The following is a 23,260-nucleotide window of genomic DNA, read 5'->3' as shown; positions in this document are numbered from 1 at the left end:
ATTATGTCCTCTAATTATTAAATGGTTCAATTGAATCCTTCTAATTATTTAAAATGGATCAATTAGTTTTTTTCTTCAGTCAATTAGGATTTAAAAGTTAACAGGACAATCTGATGTGGCAACTGATGTGTCGTTTTTTTAATAGGTAGATCCTGATGCACAAAACGATATTGTTTCAATGAGGCACAAAATAATGTCGTTTTAGCTCTTAGACCCATAGTGTGAATCTGTTATAGTTATTTTGAAATTTTACTCATTTTTGTGGTGAAAAATTCGATGGAGGGAGATGAAATTCTCTGAGAAAAGAAGAAGATCGTGTTGCTAAGAAGAAGATCAGGGGGCTGTTTGGCTAGGATTTGTTGACACAATTGGGGGAAAAAAGAAAAAGACCATGTAATGAAGAAGAAGACGAAGATCGTGGGTTGTTTTGGCTGAACAAAATTGATTTGGTTGAGTGAAATGTTTTTAATATGAAAATTTTCAAATTTTTCTGCATAATGTGCTAAGTTAAAACAATTACGATCATTGAGAACTACTCTGTTTTTTGCATATAAGTCTTAATATCATGCACAATAAGATAATATGACTTGATATAAATATTTTGTCGTGCACGATAGAATCCCACTTTGCCATCAGACATGGTATGCATGAATGAATATTTTTGTTACAAAATTTTTGCCTTTCTTTCTGTGTGTGTCTATATATGTTACAATGATATTTGAGGGAAACATGATTACCTACATATTTTGATATAAATTTAATTTGTAGTTAAGATCATGGGAATTCACATTCATGAGTATGTTGAACACGTATATATTTGAATTCATCAATGAAAATTTTTATTAAGGTTAGACACTTCGATTGAATGCAACTATTTTTGTGTGACTTAATATCGTGCACAATAGGATAATATTACTTGATATAAATATTTTGTCGTGAATGATAGAATCGCAACATTATCATAGTTACAAAGAGGGACAAATCTTTGACTCATTGTTATTACTAGACCTTGAATGTTGGTTTGAACTATGACTCGTGGAAGAATGTCATTAGTGGACGAACCAACCCGACGAGAGGAATTTGTGGAATCAATTTTATAAAAATGAAACCCTTAAGTGCTCACAATTTGTGGAAAAGACATTTTCTTCTCCAATATACATAAAATTCACATTGTTAATGTCAATACACTTTACCAACAACAACGACCACATATATGACATTAAAGTGTGTGACCTACTAATGACATTAATACTTAATTGACAGAAATGTTCCAATTGAATCATTTTAAATAATTAAATGACTCAATTGAATCACTTAATAATTAAATGACTAAATTGAATATTAAAAATAAATTAGAGGACCTAAACAATAATTTAACCTAAAAAATAAAATAAAAATTTATATATTTATAAAGATTATTGAAATAATTTTTCCACGAGTCATGCAACCTTAATATATCATTTAATATTTAATGTTATGTAAGGAATAAAATAACCAAATTGACATAAAAAAAATGAAATAACATAATTGAATAAAGCAAATGAGCCTCGAAAGATCATAAATAAATAATAAAATTCGTTCTTGAAAATATATGATATGATAATAAATGAATCTCTCAAAGATAAATAATATAAATTTAGTCTTTCAATATGTAAAAAGTGTAATAAATTAATTCTATTGTTAAATTTATAAAACCATTTTTTATTAAATTATAATATGTAAGGATTAATTTAATAAAAAAAATTATTTTTCGAAAATCAATTTAAAAAAATTATAAAATTTAAAGATTAAATTATTATTAAATTATCATCAGAATTAATTTATTATATTTTTTATACTCAGAGATTAAATTAAATTAAATTTTTATTTTTTTAACTAATTTATCATCCTCTCTCACACTCAGGAATGAATTAGGTTATTTAACCTTAAAAAAAAAAAAAAGAAGAACCAGAACGACAGTAGTAGAAGTCGTTTCGTATGGTAGTCTTCCCTCCTCTTCTGAAAAACACAGAGGCAGAGGCAAGCGAAGCGGTTCCGATCTGAAGACGAAGACGATGAAGAAGAAGAAGGTGCAATGGTTCTGGACTTGCGTTCTTGGTTCCATTGTTTTGAGGCTCATTCTACTCTACTTTCCCAAAAACCTCAACCTCTCTTCTCGCCCCGAAGTCTCCACCCCCCTCACCAGCCTCCGTCGCCGTATGCTCTTCTTCCCCAACTATTCACATATATTCAATTCCTACATGAATGATTTGTGCTCAAGTTTAACTTCTCTTTTCGCAGTTGCCGAGGGTTACTGGCTGAAGCAGTCGTCGGTGTCACCCTATGCCGGTTTTTCACTTCACTTCACTTTTTTCTCAGATTTGTTCATTAATCGATTACTAGTATTATTTTGTGTTATGTAATAGAATCTCAGGCTCTTGTTCGTGTTGCCAGGATCAATGTACCATGGTTCCCCTTTGTTATTGACACTTCTCGGTCCGCTCACAGTTAAAAGGTAACTGCTGTCAATTGTATCAGCTTTTGTTTCGTTGCTTAATTTCAATGAGTTTGAAATTCCTATGGTATAATGACTTTGAATACTTTGTTGATGCTACAGAATTGAAGGACAACCTGATCATCTTTTATGCAGGTAACTTTCTTCGCCGTTTACATATAATTAGTATCTATTCATTTGTTTATTTCCATAGCTTATGAATCATAATTGCTGTGATCTCCCTTGCTCAATAGTAATATCCGTCGTTGTTGACGAGAAAACATGCGTGTAGTAGCACCAACAAAAAAAGAAATGATAAGATCTTTACATGTAACGCCGATTGCCATTGTATCTTGTATATGTAGTTCCTCACCCTTGTTTTCCTCCTGGTGTATATTGCTTACTAGGTAGTTAAACAGTAATTAATCATCTCATTTCCGGATATAGTTTGGTTTTTGTGATTGCAGATGTGGTCAGTGCAATGCTTATTTGTGCTGCTGGTGAAAAACTCAAGGTGGCATGCAGTTCAAGCTTGCAATCCCTTGGCCTTCATAATTTGTCAGAGAATTCAGGTTGTTAGCATGTGCTACAAGTGTGACCCTTCTGTTTAAATTTCAGATGATTATGGTAGGGTGTGCTTCTCCAATTTTTATTTGTTATTTTAAAGTGATAATAAAATTAGTGTATAAGTTTGAACTTTGAAGACCCTTTGCAAGATATATTGTAACTTCCAAGAGAGGTTTTTTTTTTAATATATATAATTTCGTGCATGCTGTATTATTAGATAATCATAGCATGGTACTTGCATGAAGATTACTGACTAGTATTAACAATTAGATATGGAAGTAGGAGTGCCCCTTTTTGACTCTTGGCTTTGCTTTTCTTCCCTTTTTCAGGATAGTGTATTAGAAGTGGAAGAAAAGGATAGGAAATGAATCTCATTATTGATCATTATTTAGGGTTTCAACATCAGAGTCTGAATATATTTATTTATTGAAAAAGGATTAATCTGTAGTTCTATCTACAGAGTTGAAACTTATGGATAAAATTACATGTCTGTGTGGTATCTGTGAACAAATGGATGATGAAGGCTGTGTCAGTCTCATGTTTGGATGATAAAAAGCATGATACTTTTATATCTAGCACTCTTTCCAGAAAAAGAAAATGTGTTTGATTGAATTGCTGAGAAGGAAACAGGATATTTGCAATTATTGTCCCTTCAGGATGAGGATCTTTTTTGAAATTTGTTTTCATCCCTTTTGATAGTATCTTCATTTTTCCAGAGCGTCTCCCTTCAGGAGATTTTGCTGCTCTTGTATACTTATGGAATCCTTTCACAATAGTGGCATGCGTTGGTCTATCCACATCTGCAATTGAGAACTTGATGGTTGTGTTATCACTCTATGGAGCATGTTCACGTAAGCAGCTAATAACCTTTGGTTTTTAATTTCTGAATTTTAGATATTTCACTGATTCTGCTGACTCACTCCTATCAAGTTTCATTGATATTTGTTGATTGTTTTCTGGTTAAGATTTATTTTCTCTCTAATATTGAAAAAAATGAAAATGGCTTGGTGTTGTGTGCTGAAAAGAACAGTCAGTTTTTCTTTCTTCTGGAAGTTCTGATGAGAAGTGACAGTGGGAATCTCACTTTTTAGCTGAAGGATTGCTTTTATACAAATAGACTTTGATAAACAATTTTTCTGATGGTTTTTATTTCTACTCTTTTTCTGTGTACCTGGGAACATTTCTTGGTCTTAGGCTGTGTTGAATAGAAAGAAATTTGTTTTGTTTTTCAGTTTAGTGATGAAAAACCAATAATGCATGAGAAATGTACTAAAGACTGAACATCCTAGGCAAATTTAAGGAGCAAGTCCCCCCACCAATCATTGTTTCTTGTGTGTTTTCTATCAAACTTGATGTCTGATATTCCTTTTGCCATTATGTTAGCTGACTTTCAGACTATGTTTCAGAAGAATTCCTCTGCTTTATGTGCTTGAGCCTCGTGTCTGATATCAAATTTGATGTTCAATATCCATCATGTTTAACTTTTTTTTTCATGTTTTCTATATCATGCGTGTTAATTTGTAGTCATTGCCATTGAATTTACAAGTCTTCATCCATCTGTTTTCCTATTGCTATACTTAGCAGCAAGCATATTAGATTTTGGAAATGCTAGTGAGAACTCGTGAAGAAATTGCGTAATTAAGTGATTAAGACAACAACAGCTCAATATATCTAATGTTGAAACTGTACTGATGTACAACAGGACTAGCTCCGCTGGCAGCTTTTGGGTGGGTCATGGCTACACACTTGTCTCTGTACCCTGCAATCCTTATTATCCCAGTATGGTGTTGCTCAAACCCATTGTATAGCATTTTCAACATAATCTGCAAAACTTTGTGCTCGTCTTTAATTTACATTTTATCTACCAGTAAATACATATATTATCCTCTTTTCCAGGTGATATTGCTATTGGGATATGGTCCTGATGCTCCTCCTAGGAAATTATTCTGTCAAAGGAAAAACCTTGAAGTTGGCAACTCTACCCCAAGTGATAGTTGTTCAGAAGAGGAAGCAAAGAATCAGCTAAAGGTGGCAAATGTATTCTCATGGAGGCCAGTGGTGTTTTTTTTGTTCTGGACTTTGCTGTGGTCATCCTACGTCTTGGTCCTTTGTGGCATATGTGTCCAACAGTATGGTGGTCTACATGAGTTGTTCAAAAGGTTTTGTTTAAATACTATTACTAATATTCATTTCTGACAACAATTTTGCAAGCACTGAAACATATCTGCATATTTGTTTATATATTGTGTCCAGAGGTTTCTTTATGGTCATTTTGAAAGCTTGTGATTATGGTAGCTGCAAAATTGTGCTTTGTTGTTAGCGAGTCAAGTGAAGAGTAAAGACTGGGGAAGCTTTTTCAAGAGTCAATAAAGATCTATGGAATATCATGTGAAAATAGTTGTACACCATTATGATTACTCCAAAGCAATTACAAAAGTACTGGGTTGTTGTAACTCCTGTTCATTTTGGACTATAGAGTCATTTAGGAGTTTTATAAAAACATTTGCTACCTTGTGGACTCTTAAGATTTGGAAAATTTCAGGGACATTACTGTTATCTGTTCATATAATGCCGGTAGTTAGTTACTGTTAGTGTGAAATTTTGAAGTAAAAACCAATATGCAGTTTGGGAAGTCAAATCATTCATTTCCCAGTTTACTGCTACGGTGTATATTATGCATGATATTTTCTTCTATTATCCAAAATGTATTATGCATGTTTTTCAACATCAGTGTTGTACACTTGTATCTATTGATTCTGGATGTATTTAGTGTGATGATAATTAATGCATTTACCATGTGTTGAAGGAGGTAGGTTTTACTGTACTTGCCCTGTTGAAGAACATTGATTGTGATTATGAAAATTGTATTATTTTTCTTTTATTCTCTTTTCGTTAATATTATTATCAAGAACTGTTGAATGTCAACTGTCACAATCTCTTCCTTCATGGGAATGGTTAGTTTTTGAACATCTTTTAACTAAACTTCCAGGTTGTTTGTGCAGAACCTATGGCTTTATTCTTACCACACAAGATCTGTCTCCAAACATTGGTGTTTTGTGGTATGTTCTATAGTAAGGGAAACTGCCACTTTTTGTGTACACTTGAATGTTTTATTCCTCTCATGACTTTGGCACTTATTTCGTTCTTATGCTATTTGCATACAGGTACTTCTTTGCAGAAGTTTTTGATTTTTTCAGAAATTTCTTCCTGATAGTATTTCATGGGAATATTCTATTGATGATAGCACCATTAGCCTTACGGCTTAATCACCGGCCGTGCTTTCTAGCTTTTGTATATATTGTGATATCTTCTATGTTGAAGTCTTATCCTTCAGTAAGTTGTTTACTTTTTCATTAGTTTCTATTTTTATTTTTTTTTACCTAGACTCAAATTAGCTCTTAGAATTTAATCATGATGATCTCACTGAATGTTACTGAAAATATTTTTAAAATTTAGAATGGTAGAGATGTTGTTAGCCTGTTAAATGTTCAATGCATGACATTGAATGATTATAATCCAAAATAGAAATTATGAAAATAGTATGTTACCCACTTTGCACATTCACATATACACACTTAGAAGGGAAAAACCTATCAATTTAGTTGTAAATATGGAGTTGCAAATTTGAGAATATAAAAAGTCCATCAATGATGTGTGAATTTGCATCATATAGGTACCTGATTGATCCATCTATGTATCTATATACATAAAAAGTCCATCAGTTTTGTGTTTATTTTGTGTGAATTTGCATCATGTTGCAATCTGATTGATCCCTGTAACTATTTTTTTAACTAGGTTGGTGATTCAGCTCTGTATTTGGGTTTACTTGGGTTATTTGCATATGAACTCAAAGGTTACTTCTCTTTCTTATTGACCTTTTATATTGAGCATAATGTCTTGAATAATCAACTTCCTTGATTTTCAGATATGCAGTTTTCATTCTTCCTGTTTTCTGGCTATGTTGGGGTTTCACTTCTTAGCCCTGTGATGCACAATCTATGGATATGGAGGGTATGGAATTTTGTGGTGTTCTACCCTTTCAAATAGATTATTATGTTGTTATCCTCAGTTCCTCACCTGTAATAAAATGGGCAGGGTACTGGAAATGCAAATTTTTACTTTGCGACTGCAATTGCTTATGCGTGCTTGCAGGTGCATTATCTCTACTCACTGATATTTCCTTCTTTCCTCCTTGTGTTAATCATTGTTGCTTTATCTTTTATCATCACAAGTCTTTCTAGCCGATCAATAGAAGTTATTTGTATTTTCTTGTTTATGCGTTATATTGTGAGCCACCAAAGACTGATGCAACCTCATGAACACTGGTCCTAGCATATATCTGGGACACAATCAAGGGCCCCGTAGTAGGGAACTTGGGGGGGGGGGGGGGGGCAGAGGAAGGGAGTTGTAAGTATTGACAAACCCTTTTCACTTTCCATACATCTAAACTAACTCAACTACACCACTGGCACCTCAAGAATCTTGTTTTGTTCTATTAACAATCTCCCTGATTTGACACAGCTAAGATATCAAGTACCGCAACTCATCTCACTCTAGTGGAGTAATTCATTGCCATTGAAAATGCATTTATCTTAAAACTTGAGTCAATTGGTTTGAAGTTGACAAGTTGTATCAAAATTAAATGATTCATAATGTTGTCATCCTGTAAACTTATGTATGCTTCTTACTTCTCATATGGCAGATCATTCTGGTGGTTGAGAGTGTTAGTGCCATGCTCAATCATGACAGAAAGCTTACAAAGCTATATATTGCAAAGCTTCAACACATCAAATCTTGAGAACTTGGAAGTATGCTTTTATGTGTCCATGGTATCCCTGAGCTTCATGTGGACATCTTGGTTCCACGATCCATTGTTGTGCTGTCTTTCAATTCCTTTATCAAATATGTGCATTTCTTTGGATGCAAGCATTTTTCACCGTGATTGTAAATGGACACAAGGCTCTGCAATCTTGATGCTGAATGCCCCACTTACAGTATTTTATAAAGGATGAGCAATCATGATATTTTACTGTGGTTCTTAGATCTCTTTTGTCCTTGATGTACCTTTTAAGAAGTTTCAATGACTTCATTCTTCAAATTCTAGTTGAATGCGGCTCATTCTTCATCTATTTTATACTGCACTTGTTGTCTTGTTGGTCGAAATATCTGTAGCGTGCCTATCGGAATGAACCATACTTAATGACACCAAAAACTCGAGCATATCTTACATTATTGATGTACCTCTTTCTGTATTTATGCGCATGCTCAATCATGGTTTTGGATTACTGTAGTGTGATATTAAGCAAGGTTTTTTGAGTAATCAGCTTGGGTTTACGTTGACCCGCTAACACTAACACCGCTTTATTGTTGCATCACTTTCCTTTGAATCCATTTTTATTGCTGACCAATGCTTGATTCTGACGTTCCTTTAGCTGTGGTCCTCACTCCTTCACCTACTTTAGTCTCTTCACTGATCAGCTTGTGCAGTGCATTTCACGTGTTACTTTGTCTATGAACATTCTTACAAGTTCACTAGTAGTTGTGATAAAGCAATTGGGCTTGTCGTATGCAAGAACAAACACCCGTAAAACGCGCCTTCTCCCTACTACATGTAAGGCTTTCACATGCACAATTGAGAGAGGTGTTGGACAGCATAGGTCAACGACGTTTCTGTCCTATTTACCTTTTGGACCCGTAACAAACAAGTGAAAAAAACAAGAACTTGGGTGTGAAGCCAAAAAATGTGCATTCCATATTGGTATAAATGGAATTTAAATAACACGATATGCCTCCAAATGTGATGCAATGTTTGCCAGACAAAAAACCAGGGTGATGTGATTAGAAAGAGGATAACTCCATGTGTAACACGTTACAAATAAATGACAAAATCAGGCGTGGATAAACTATAAAGTAACTTTACCTGGTTAGTGATTTTGCCGTTGGCAAGTAAGTGATTGAACAGAAAAATATGAACAATTATTTTTCCAGTAAAATTTTATAATTTAGTATCTAAACGTTACTTATTTAAAGAATTAAAACTCTTCGGCACTTCTTTTTTTTCATTATGTTAAAGACAAAAGGTAGATTTTTTACATTTTCATTTTGAAACAAACGAAAGAATTCTGAGTGGTTTGGGAAAATTATCGGATAAAAACCCGTAAAAAAATAAGAAGTGGTTATTGTACAGGTTCAGGATGAGTTGGGAATCTTTCATTTAACTAGCCGTGTTGGTGCAGCTTTTACAATTATGTTGAAGTTCACTTAATCGCGGCATGTGTATTAATAAGTTATTAGTTTGAGTGGTACTAGATTTGATCCTGATTTTAAATTCAAATCTTGTGAAGAAAAAAAAAAAAACTTAGTTGAATGGAGAAATTTTACTAAAGGTGATTAAGATAAAGATTAATTATTTATAAAATTAGTGAATATTTTGTAATAATGTCATGATAATTAAAGTTTTTTTTTTACATCTGTATCAATTATGATATCACATAATTAAGATCATTTTTTTATTTTCATTGTGTTATGATAAAAATAGCTGATTTAATCTGATTTGGGCTTGTCAGAATTTTTTTAGCTCTAAATATATAACCAGAGAAAACTGGAAATTTCCCCACTGTCAACCACAACTCGGGCAATGAGTATAATAATATATTAGCTATAATATGCACGACAGAACTAAAACATTTCGTTAATAGAAATTTGATACGCTTGTTTAGAAGAGTTCCTACATAAACAAATTAGTACTGTAATGTTCAACAAATGTGCTCAAATTGAAAACAGCTCAACTACAACACCCAATAATGAAGGAGAACTATAATCTCTCTATCTTAGTTGGTATTATTGAAGAGCTGACAATTATGAGTCTCTTTCTCTTATTCTAGATTTTATATAAGGATTAATGATTATCAATTTCTTTTTAATTAGTTGAATTCAATAATAAACATTGATTTCTTATAACTTATTTTATATCTGTGTATGATTTCCTCAAAAAGGATATGACTATTTCCACCTTTGATGAGCTGATTTGAAATAATAAAAATAAAAGTAATTTTCACTTTGAGTCATTATCTAATATAATTTGGTTTAGTTTCAATTTTATGGTTTTATTTTCTTAATACTTTTTTCCTTCAAAAAACAAATCTTAATATTTGTTGTGTATAAGACATATAAGTTATTTTTGCTTGTGATTTAATTTATTTTGACTAAAGTTTGGTTAGCGTTGACCATTGTTTAAGGTGAGCTTGTGGTGGAACTTTCTTTTGATGTAACTAAGATGTAGTAGAAATGGGGAAGATGGGGTGTGAGAGTGAAAGCTCTACTAGGACTTCTAGGAGGCTTTTTAAGAAGATGATGATCTTCTTAAAAGCACTAGAAAAGTCAAACATAAATCTAATGATGATGAAGGAGGAGTTTATGAGAAGAGTGAGGAGGCTGAAGGTTATGTTAAGGAGATGGATCAACCGTACAAGAACAAGCTTTTGTCGCATAAAGGGGCTATTCCTTTCTCCCCTTTTGATGGAAGACGTTTAGGTACTCCTAATAAGGATATCCCTCCTCCTCCCGTTTCTAAAGATGATACAAAACAGTTCTAGGAGGTGCCTCTGACGAAGAATTTTCAGATTAGTGCAAGCCTTGGAAAGGGTTTCTCATGGTGACTATGTTAGGGAAGCAAGTAGGATATATGATGTTGAAGCCAAACTGAATAATATCTGGGCTCGTAAAGGTTCCATCAAGATTATAGATGTTTCAAAAAATTACTTCTGGGTGCTATTTACATTAGATGAGGACTATAATTATGCCTTGATGAAGGGTCCTTGGATCATTTTCAATCACTATATTCTTGTCCAAAGATAGCGGTCGTCCTTCTTGGAAAACCCTAATATTGGTAGGAGGTTACCAGTTTGGATTAGAATTCCTGATTTACCCATTGAGTTGCTTGATGATCAGTTTTAATGGAGGCTTGGAACCACACTGGGTGAGATGTTAAAGATTGATAGGGTGACGACTATCCAAGTCAGAGGCTAGTTTGCTAGTATATGTGTGGAATTGGATTTGCATAAACCCTTTTAACCCAATATTATTGTGTGGGGATACCTTCTAAGCCTGCAATACGAAGGATTACACTCCATTTGTTTTTGTTGCGGGAAGTATGGTCATAAGGACGAAGCTTGTCTAGAGAAGAAGGTGGTCCTAGAGGGAAGGTGAGTGGTGATGGTAGGGTTAAGGCTGGCATAGTTCCTCCAGTTAGGGCAGAGTCACCAGTGCAAGGCGTGAAGGATATAACATTAAATGAGGAAGGTATAATTGATTTCAATTGTTAACTCATTGGCAAGTGTACCAAATTATCACAAGTAGTAAAGTTAAAACAAAAGTCCGAGTGTTGAGTCTACAGGGACTCTGTTTGTACTTAGATTGGTGTAAACCCAATTTTTAAACAATAGACGGAGTAGAAGAAATAAGAAATTGTAAGTGAAATAAAGAGAAAAATAGAAGATAAGAAAAATAAATAACTTTTGAATGCGAAAGATGAATTCAAAATGCAAATATGTTAGAGCCTAGCATACCAAATTACTTGATATGTAATGTTAATAATCTTTTTCTATCTAATATTATCCCAGTTTTTACCCACATCTACTCTGATACTCTAACCATGATCCTTCAAGTGAAAGAGCCTAATTTATCTATTTTCTTTCCCAAATTTCTTTGCAAAGATAAAATAGTAAATTGCATTAAGAATGGAGATGCATGAATAGGCTAAGCAAACTCATTCTATTCCTAGACATGATTTCATTTAGATGTCATTTTCCAGTTCTTTAGAAAATAAACATTTTCCAATGCCTACGTCTTAAACAGATGCATGAGTATAGGTGATTTTTTTCTCTCATAATGTTAGGTGGAAGAAGAGGAGCAACTTGAGCCAGAAGTTAGGGTTCCAACACATTAAAGATTTGGGAAAATACTTTGGTGTTCCAATCCTCCACAAGAAAGTTTCTAAAAGCATGTTCTAATTCATCCTCTCTAAGGTTAGTCAAAGACTTTCCTCTTGGAAAGCCAAACAACTATCCTTTCTTGGTCGTGTAATGCTTGTCAAATCTATCCTACAAGCACTTCCTTCTTATGCAATGCAATCTGCTCATCTTCATAGATCCGTTTGTGATGAAGTATATAAGCAATGTAGGCACTTCATTTGGGGAGACAATGATAATTAATCATCAAAATATTCATACTGTATCATGGACAAAGCTATGTCAGCCGAAAGATGTTGGGGAGTTCGGATTAAGGCCAACTAGGATGGTGAACATCTTTTATATGATGAGAGTAGGTTGGGCCTTATGTGCGTATAGGGATGATTTATGGGTCCAAATTCTGAGAACAAAATATGAATGTGGTGATGGCATTGTACCTATTATTGATTGTAATAGAGCAGGGTTTAACTTGTGGAATGGTATTTGTAGTAGTTAGGAAATGGTGTACTGAAACTTGTATTTGAATGTTGGTGATGGTAATCAGATTGAGTTTTGGAACCATTCTTGGATCCCTGCTGGTGGTAAGTTTTGAGATCTGGCCTTGACTACAATACCTTCTTATCAGAATGCTAGTATGGTCTCTCAATATGTTGATAATCATGGTATGTAGGAATTTCAGCATTTAAATTCTCTTCTCAATACTGAAATCATTGACCATATACGATCCATTCCTCCCCTGAGGTTAGCTAATAAACCTAATCAAGTTTCTTGGAAAGGCTCTATAGACGAAAATTTTAGCATGGGAGTAGCCTTTAAGTCTCTCATGGACCCTAATAATTTGAACAAAAATACGAATTACAAGTTGGTGTAAAGTTGGCGGGGTCCAAAAAGAATAAGGATGTTATTATGGAAAATCTTAGCTAATGCTCTCTTATCTAATGAAGTTCGTAAAACCAGACATCTCACGGTTGATGCTTCTAGTCGAAACTGTGGCGAAGATATTGAAATCTTAGATCACATTTTTAGATGGTGTCCTAGGGCCAGAGTTGTCTGGTACCTGTTAATTAGAATATGCCCTCTAACTTCTTTGTGAATGATTTCAGGCAATGGATGGCAAGCAATGGGAAATCTGATGTTTTGGTTATAAGCAGAATTTTGGAATCAGGTTTTTGGTGTAGCCTTGGATATTTTATGGTGGTGTCGGAACAAAATGATAGTTGAGAATTTTTAGATTCAACCGAATGTGATATCGAGCCAAATTATGGGCAAAGCTGATGTAGTGGCAGAAAGTATGAACTATATGAAATTTATTGCCCTCGATGAAGCTAGAGTTCAAGGTCAAAAAAGCATTAGTTGGAGTAAGCCTCCAAATGGCTAGTTCAAACTTAATACTAATGGTTCAATCAATAAAGACATGAAGAAGGTAGCTACTAGTGTAGTTCTCAAGGATTCTAATGGTAAAGTCAACTTCTATTTTGCTATTGATATAGGCCATTGTTCAAATGTAATTGCAGAACTTTGGGCTATTATGCTTGGAATCCATATTGTGTGAAGTAGAGGGTTCAAGCAATTCATGGTAGAATATAATTCTTCTGTGGCTATTTTACTTTTGAACCATGGTTGCCCTTCATTTCACCTGTGTTCTAGCATGGTTTCAAATATCAAGGCTTTTAAGGAACAAGGAGGAAGTTTTGTTTGTCTCCATTCTCTTAGAAAAGGTAACCAAGTAACTGATAAGCTTGCCAATTTTGGTCTAGATCTAGATAGATAATTAAGAATTTTTTAGGATGTTCCTCAATTTTTATGAAACATTATTTTAGCGTATGTAAGTTTTGTTGTTTTTCCGTGTGATTTTTAATTATTTTTTGGGGGTAGTTTCCTCTCCGATTCACCAAAAAAAAAAGTTGTAGTAGAAATGAGTTGAGTACTTATAAAAAGACTTCAACACTTAATTTGACAGTAATTTTTGTAGGATGGTTCTTCATTTCAAAATGGTTGATGTTTTAGCCTTAAAAAATCACATTAAATGATATTTTCAGTTTTCAAGGAGGTATTAAAACTTTTTTTTTCAAATTTGCCCAAATAAGTCACATAAATATAATGATTTTGAATATTGTACCTATCAATTTTTCAACAACCACCATTAATCATCTAATATTTACAAGTAATGCATTTATGGAAAGTAAAAATATTTGGGTAAAATTGTTTTAATAAGTAACCTATTCATTATTATTCTTAATCCATGTGAAAAAACCATAAACATTAGTCATTTTGTAATGAAGATAGTATCAATGTTGATTGTATGTATATATTATATGTAAAGGAAACTTGAAACTTTGTATTAATGTTGATTGTATCTATATATTATATGTAAAGGAAACTTGAAACTTTGTCAACGATTGAATAGAAATTCTACTTTGATAACAACTATTGATTTGATACTATATATAAAGGAAACTTGAAGCTTTGCTAACTGTTTGATCAAAATTCTAATTTGATAGTGGTCGTTGATTTGGTATTATATTTAAAAGAAGCTTGAAACTTTGTCAACTATTGGATCAAAATTCTAATTTGACAATAATTATTAATTTGATTGAATAAATGTCTAGCATACTTTAATATTTATTAACCATTGGATCAAAAATCTAATTTCACAATAGCCGTTAATTTGGCTGTTGCAAAATTCTTTTGTAAAAAAAAGTCCGTTATTTTATTCAACGTGTTTTTTTTATAAAAAAGTATTAAACATTTTAGAATAAATATATTTTTTACTTTTGTTGATTTATTTTATTATTTAATTTCTATACTAAAATATTAATTTAAAAATTATATATAATAAATAAAATGTTACTATTTAATATTATCATTGGATCAAAATTCTAATTTCACAATCGTGATTGATTTGGTTGTGGTAAAAAAAATTGTAAAAAAATGGTTAAACATTTTATAACTATTAGATTTGTAAATCATTTTTACAGAAACCATTTATTTTATTCAATGCAAATCCATTGATTTTATTCAACGGAAATTTAATGTAAAAAAAATATTAAACATTTCAAAACAAATAGATTGTTTACTCGCTGATTTTATAATCAATTTTAAAAATGGATTATACAAATATATGTAGACATATATAAAAATATTTAATTTAATTTTTATATTAAAATATTAATTTGAAAATAATTATATAACAAATAAAATGTTACTACTTAATATTATCATTGTTTATTATTAATAGTAATTAAAGGACCCTTCAACCAATCATATTCAAGTTCTTAAAAATGATTTAACACTAACATAACATTTCAAAGTTTTTACTCTCATTAAATGATCAAACTAATTTAATACCAACAAAAAAACTGAACGTTTATTCCTCCTTTTCCTATTTGGTGGCTTCGTGGCCATTATTTTTCAGTAACTTTTTTTAAGCCATACGTTTATAATTTTTTATGCCACATGAATATTATAAATATGAAGAACAAGATATTCACAAAAATTAATTTCTTTCTTGCATTCTGCATATTATTTCTATTAGTTTCTTTCACACATGTAGCAATGGCTACTTCCAGTAATGATAGGGGAACAATGAATACTCTTATCACTGATCAAGATCAAGAAACAATGGTTATTTCGAGCAACGAAATAGATACTTCCAAAAAATGCTATGGAAAAGTAAGTAAAAAAAAATTTAATGTTGACAAGAATTTTTTTTTATAACAACATGCTCCATTTAAAATCCATTTGAAGAGTCTTTGTACAGGTTTTATAAGATGTTGAATTGTTGGGTGTGTCTTTCTACTACCTTTTCTATCTTCTATACAATTGGAGGACATTTGGAGTTTTTTTTATCACTTTTAGGTGAGCAAAAGTTGTATTCTTCTACATGGTAAACATTGTTTCTACATTATATTGTTCTTAAATACTACTTTTTTTCCTATTTTTTCCTATAAATTGATATTGTTTTCTTCTATGATAACATAAAGTATGATGAATTTTTTAAAAAATAAAAAATGACTTTTTATTTCCAGCCATCATTTGAATCTTCAGAGTTCTACCTTATCAATTATGCTCCAATTTGTGCTATAAAATTTATCAGGTTTATTGAAGCCTAAATGTTTAGGGTGATGTTGGAGAGGCCCATGATATTTCTCTCATAAATTCTATGAACATGACTTTTTCAATATCAATTGCCTCCTCATATACTACAATTTGAGTATTTTATTTTACTTCTTTAATAACATAGGTTGAAAATGAGTACATTATTATTTTTAAAAGAAAAATGACTTCCTTTTTGTTTTTTCATCTATGATTTGAGTCTTTAGAATAAGTAGTTTCATTCTTCATTCCCTTAAAGTGTGCAAAGGTCCTATTTGCTACTATTTGAGTATTTTATTTTTGTATTAATTGTTCACTGAAACTAATGTTTAAACTTTAACATGCTCATATATGTTTAATTATTAACCAAATATCCATATAAGGTAGAAAATTATGTCATGATGGGATTAATCAACTTAAAATTTAAACAATATGATTAAAATTAATAACTTTGAAAGGATTAAAAAATCACACAATTTCAACAATTTAAAAAAAATTAATTTTACTATAATAAATTTAAATTGATTAATTATAAACACAAAAAATCAGTTAAATGGTAAATAATATCCATAATATAGAACACTCAAACATAATACTCATATTTATTATATTTACTTTTCTATTTAATATACTACTATAAATTAAAAATTAATAATTTTATTTATGTGCATATTAAAAAAATAAGTAAAGGAATATCAAAAATAATCTTTTTAATATTTTTTTAAAACAAGTTCGTATGACATTCAAAAATATAATTTAAATAAATTCGTGCAACTCATGAGTTTAAAATCTAGTTTATAGAGTATTTAAGATGGATTAAATGTTCGACATGGATCCCAAAGCATCTTAAGGGTAATATTAGTTTATTGTTTAGTAAGACACTATCAATTTACTCAAGATCGTTGTGTTGTGTTGTACTTGGGTGCATTATGGTGGTCTTGTATCTGGGTTATATATATGTTGAATTCAGTCAACATTTTAACTTAGAAATTTGGGTTAAGGTAGTTTGTTTAACGAATCAGGCTTCAAACCCGTCTCAAGCCCAGTCTAAATCAAAACTTCAGAATTAAACTTATCTGATTAATTTTTAGTGATGGTTAGATCAAGTTTATCTTTGTCAAAGGTCAACTCGATACTGAGTCTAAGTGGTCCTTATTTCTTTTCTTTTTCTTGTTGTGATATAAGTCGTATTCCATAGCCTCCAAAATTGTTACCCTAGGAGTATCGGTACATGTTTATGTACTGTACATACCTAATACATATTCGTGTATAGAGGTGAGGGAGGAAGCTTGCGTACATATGCACCAGTCACCACTTTTAAGTAGTGTACCTAGCGACACTCACCTCTCCCATCAATAATAGCAGAAAACGTTTGGTTAATTATTAGTTTATCATTTCATTGGACAAATCTTAACAAAAGGAACAAATTTGACTTTCAGTATCATGAAATTTTGTTATTATATTTATTAGGAAAAATGCATTAGCAATTGTAACCCAAGTGACCAACAAACTCAAAACTGGGTGAATTGAGTTTGAAAAACTTCCGCAAACCTTTATATTATGTAAACTGTTATTGAAATAGTATAATTGGCTCCCATAAACGATTTAATTAACCTATATCATGATGCTTTAGCATATATTTTTTTCCTGACTTGTGTATACTGATGCTGTACGTATTTAACCACCATATAAGAAGGAAATCTTTGAGTTGACTACAATGCACAGGATATATATATATATATATATATATATATATTTGTTTTGGAGAAATATTGCAAATTTAGCAGTCAGTTTGATTTTTGTTTTTTTAACGATTATAATTAGAATTTTTAACTTTTTGGTGAGATCCTAAGATAATCTTAAAAATTTTGTATATTTAGATTAATTTTTAGTTTAAAACTTAATGATAATATTTATTTTGTAGAAATTTAACGTAAATCTTTCTTTTACAAATTCAGTATATGTTGTGACTTCAGTGTGTTGTTTGGTTAGGTTAATTATTTAGAATGCAATGCTAGAAGTAGAATGCACCCAAAAATATGGAATTAAGCATGTTAACAAAGTTCAACACCCGTGAAGAAACACTGTCTGCTTTTTAAAATGGAACTGCTAAAACAAATAAAATTGTGTGGAATTAAGCATTGTGTTTGGTTCCCACGTATTAGTTACGAGCGTGTAGAGCCCAAGTGACAGACCATATTTGGGCAAATGTCAAATCACCAAAAACTGGCCTGAGTTTCAGAATCCATGGACAGCTGGACCCACCCACACAGTTTTACTCTTTGTCTTTAATATTGCAAAGGAAATTGATGTAGAAGAAGAAAACATGCTACGTAAGAGAAAGGGGGGCAAAGATACTATGGCAGATTTGATCAGAGGGTTAAGACGATGATTCTTGCGTGCTTCTTTCTTCTCCCATGGTACGAACACCGACCTCCGTTCTGTCAAGTGTCCGCATCAACCATGCCCACTTTACGCGAGTCACGTGATCTAGCAGTAATGCCCAGAGGCCAGTGCCTATGTTACTACTTACTGGCTACCTAGCTACCTAGCTCCTGCTATAAGTATAACCATTGGTTCCTTTATAGGGTAGGAATCAGTAACGTTATTCTCCCTTTTCTGTGCCGTGCCCTATCACCTTTCTTTAACCATTCACCTTTCACCCCTATCCCTATGTATGCATCTCCCCAATATTTCTTTTTTCTTTTTTTAAAATGATTAATAGTGTGTTTTGGATTGGATATGGGGTAATTATCTACTTTCGTACTTAAATTTACTAGAAGATAAATTAAAATTTTGATTTTGAATTTATAAAAGCGTGAGAAATTAGATTTATTGTTTGTTTTATCTATTAATTCAAATGATATGAGAATTGATAGTTATCACATATTAAAAAGTTAATTTTTATTTTATTTTTAAACTTAATAATTTATTGTTATTTTAGCTCTTAAAATTAGCCACTTACCGATATTTTGATCTCTAAATTTAATTACATTTTATCATTTTAGTTCCTAATATCATTTTTGCATTTTTAATTAAGTGTTACACTACATATAAATTATTGACACAGTGATAATATTTAACATTTGTTTACAATAATAACAACTATTTATGGTGATAAAAATTAAATGAAAAATAATTATTAAGTATAAAATAAAAAAAAATATATTTTATATTTATAATCACTGTTAATTTATTTATTACATTTCATTAAGTTAAAATTCTAACAACTAATGTTATAACTGTCACAAACAACCACATAACTAAATTGAAAATAAATAAATATATGAAAAATAAATTAATTTTAATAAGAATCAAATTAAAATATGGATTATGTAAACATATAAATATTAACAAATAATTGTTTGTAGAAGTCAGTATATTTATTTAATTAAAGAGAAAATTAGAAGCAAAAAAAATATAAAATAGATCATTTTATTCAATCAAAATTTAAGACAAAATTATAATATTTTTCAACTTTCCTTATATTTTATATACTCCAACATGATTAACATAGTGAGTGAATTATATTTTTAACTTAATTTTTAGGTCATATACTCCAATATGACAAGTGGTTGTTACCTTTTCATTTGATAATATAATGAGTTAATTATATTTTATGTTTAATTTTATAGTTGTATATTTTAACTTATAATGTGTCATATATTCTAATACTCAATCTTTAAATGACTATGTAAAAATTGAAAATATATATATAAAAAAATAGTACAATACTTTTTTTATGTCATGTTATACTCAATCGTTAGAATGAGTCAATTTTTTTAAACTATATTTTCATTATTAACATTATTTCATAAAATAGATTAATTAATTAATTTGTCTAACATTCTACACGCATTAGTATCACATAAAATATAACTTAATTTGGGTAAAATATTTGATTTGAAATCTTATAGAATCTTATTAGTAATGTTTTATATTTAACACTTACTATTGTGATATAATCACTCATAAATTAGTTTCATGTTTATAATATAATTTAAATGGCTAAATTGTAGAAAGAACAAAAGTGAAAGAATATGGTAATGTTTGTGATAATAATTTCATGTAACCTGAGACTTAATTGAAAATTTAAAAGTGTTTTTAGGAACTAAAATAACAATACATGTTAAGTTTAGAGACAAAAATGTCAGTCAGTGGTTAAGTTCAAGATTAAATTGACGATAAATTGTTAAGTTAAAAAGTTAACTTTTTAACATATTAATCGTCAATTATCATGTCATCATTGAAAGTGATACATAGACTTGGTCATTTGAGTTATATGATAAACTTAAAATTAATTTGTCACATTTTTTTTACAAATTTAGGGATAAAATTTTAATTTTTCATTTTTTAAGGATTTAATTGTCAGCGCTTAATAAATTTAAAAACAAAAATAAATATTTACTCATTAGATTTATGATGAGAAATAATCAATTAATTTTTAATAGTGAACTAGTAAAGGTAAAGCAACACATAATTGTTTTAAGTTTTTCATGGTATGAGGTAGAATTGATTTTTACTGTTCAAACACACTATAAATAATGTTATTGTTGGTTTTATTCTTTCTCGGTATATATACTATTCTCTTCATCTTTAATATTAAAATATAGTTAATTAATTTAAGCTTATTAAAAATATTAGTTAATTTAGTTATTAATATCAAATTTATTTATAATTATATGTTTTTTTAAAATTTATTCTTAATTTTATTAGAAATCTATTTATCTTCTTTAGTCTCTAGAGCGAGAAAGAGATAATTTATGATATTTTAGTAAAAATTAATTAATATATAGAAGAGATAAAATAAATTATTGATGATATCTTATAAATAAGAACCAAGAATATATATAAACAAAAATGTTGGTGCCCTGAATTCATAAGCATTATTAATCCAACATCCACTGCTGCTGGAACAATTGCACGCAGGGGCAATGACCATGTTGAGAACTGTTTCAATCCAATAAGAATAAGAAACAGTATTCTTCCGTTTAAAATGTGCAACTTGGAAAGAATTTGTAGATATTGTAATTGAATTCAAACTCGTGATTGAATTTTTTTATTTATTACCATCTCTCATAAATTTCACTCAAACCCACTCTGCAAAAAGCAAAGATGAGATGGAAAGAGCTAAACCCACGGACTCTACCTTGCTCTCTTGTCATGTCTAATTGATGGTTATTAGATTGTTACATTTACCAACTCTTATAGCCCTAGAAGGTGTAACGGATGTCCACGAGATAGAAGTAGAAGTCAATCAAAATTTGAAATTTTTGTTTATTAAATAAACTATTTTTTATATGTGAGAATATTTTTATCTTTTGAATTGAAGTTTTCTTTTTATTTGTGAGTAAAACTTCGAGTTATTACATGGTCACATGTTTTCGTGTGGGTTTGAATTAGGGGACAAAATTAATTTTGAATAAAATTGATTTTCAAAAAACACAAATGACGATATAATTCTTCAACAAAATGTGATGATATATTATTATTTTTAAATAAAATTAAAATATGTAGATTTATTTATTGTTAACTTTTCAGAGGATTTATAATTGTAATAATAAGAATTTAAAATTAATCAAAACTAGTATTTTAGTTTTATATTGCGGATGATAAATATTTGTTTTTATATTATCATAATTTATAATAAATTAATATATTTGAACATGTAAATTGTATTTAAAGTTTCTAATAAATTATATAGATTGTGATATAAAATTATTTTTAAAAAATAAAATTCAATTCAGAAAAAAAAATTTAAAGAAATAAACAGTAAAAAAATATCAAGTATACAGATAGGAGGATAGTTTTTTTGCTATAATATAGAACACACTCTCTTATTTTTATTTTTATTTTACATTTTATTTTATCTTCTAATTCAAATCATGTGTCATTCTGTACAGTGTACACCAATAATGAAATACAAAGCCAGAAAAATGAAATCCAGCTATATCAATAAATAAAACAGCGATAAAGAATTTTATCACTTATAAATTGTAATAGCCTTATTTAAATAAGGCAAGCGAAACACAAGGGATTACAAATACGAGAATAGTAATTAGTATTCTAAGTACACTCTTTAAAAAACTTAAAGTAAAAAAAAAATATTAAAAGACAAAAAATTATATTATTCATAATTTTTATTTTAATTCTTCAAACAATATTCTAAGTATAATACTTAGCAAGATTATTATAAATAAAAGATAAATATTAATCAATATCATATCTGAAGATATTATTATTTTAAGGAATTTAAAGAAAAAAAGTTATTATTAGAATATATAAAATTATATGGTTCATTTTTTTTACGTCTTTTTATTATCTTTATAATATATATATATATATTAATATTTTAAAAATACTGGTTACTCGGACCCTAAATAAAAATGTAGCGATAAAGTGTGGGAAATTGTAGCCCTGTTGAGTGAGGGCTACTACTGAATAGTGAGTGTGGTTCCATCCTTGCTCGGATCGCGAGCTCTTTTTTTTCTGTCACAGGAATTGATCCATTGTTTACTGCTCTGCTTCTGCCACTTCACTTTGTGTATAGCCTCTTTCATTTCCTTATGGACCTCACCTTTGCACCATTGTGCCATGCAATCAAATTACCAATCTATCATTTCATTGGATTGGTCATCAACAACAAGATCATCATGGTCTAGATACGGTAGACTAGGGTTATGGGGCATGGGCAACTCATAAACGACCATATTAACCTAATTAATTACTTTTCTCTAATTTTGGTTTTCTTTTCTCCTTAGAGTTTATCCCTCTTCCATTTCAAAAAAAATAATAATTAAGTGGCAGACTATAGGAAAAATAGAAACGTACATCTTTCCACTAAGTAGACCTTTGATTTGGGAGAAACTTTTTTTAATTTTTTGAAAATATTAGGTTGAGAATTTTATTTTATTTTTTTTATATTCATTTTAAAATAATAATATTTTTGAGAAAGGATGTTTTTAACTTTTTACCACAAAAATATTTTTATGAAAAAAGATGAGAATCTTACTTTTTTTTAGTTTAATTTTTCTTTTACTATAATACAAATATTATTTTATTCTTATTATAATGATAAAAATATTACATAACTCTTTGATTCTCAAAAAGTTTATCTAAATACTTTTAATGATCAATTAAACAAATTTTATTCATT

The 23,260-nt window shown here is 30.1% G+C and overlaps 1 protein-coding gene across 1 annotated transcript; it reads left to right on the top strand.

Moving 5' to 3' along the window:
• Positions 1–1,952: 1,952 nt before the first annotated feature.
• On the top strand, positions 1,953–8,272 carry LOC114412069 (phosphatidylinositol glycan anchor biosynthesis class U protein-like). Its single transcript, XM_028375838.1, has 14 exons — positions 1,953–2,196; positions 2,281–2,328; positions 2,434–2,494; positions 2,597–2,629; positions 2,921–3,045; positions 3,757–3,891; positions 4,743–4,819; positions 4,937–5,199; positions 6,043–6,099; positions 6,205–6,373; positions 6,836–6,893; positions 6,966–7,051; positions 7,136–7,192; positions 7,743–8,272. Exons 1-14 carry the CDS (start codon positions 2,055–2,057, stop codon positions 7,836–7,838), a joined length of 1,407 nt encoding a protein of 468 aa, XP_028231639.1. The 5' UTR covers positions 1,953–2,054; the 3' UTR covers positions 7,839–8,272.
• Positions 8,273–23,260: the final 14,988 nt, after the last annotated feature.

Source organism: Glycine soja, chromosome 5 (assembly GCF_004193775.1).
Source record: "Glycine soja cultivar W05 chromosome 5, ASM419377v2, whole genome shotgun sequence".
NCBI classification, from domain to species: domain Eukaryota; kingdom Viridiplantae; phylum Streptophyta; class Magnoliopsida; order Fabales; family Fabaceae; genus Glycine; species Glycine soja.
This window is presented reverse-complemented; position numbering and strand designations above follow the sequence as displayed.

Coding starts and splice junctions, on each gene's coding strand:
- LOC114412069 (XM_028375838.1), top strand. CDS start 2,055: ATGAAGAAGAAGAAGGTGCAATGGTTCTGGACTTGCGTTCTTGGTTCC. Junction 5,200..6,042: donor CTACATGAGTTGTTCAAAAG/GTTTTGTTTAAA, acceptor TTGTTTGTGCAG/AACCTATGGCTTTATTCTTA. Junction 6,894..6,965: donor ATTTGCATATGAACTCAAAG/GTTACTTCTCTT, acceptor CTTGATTTTCAG/ATATGCAGTTTTCATTCTTC.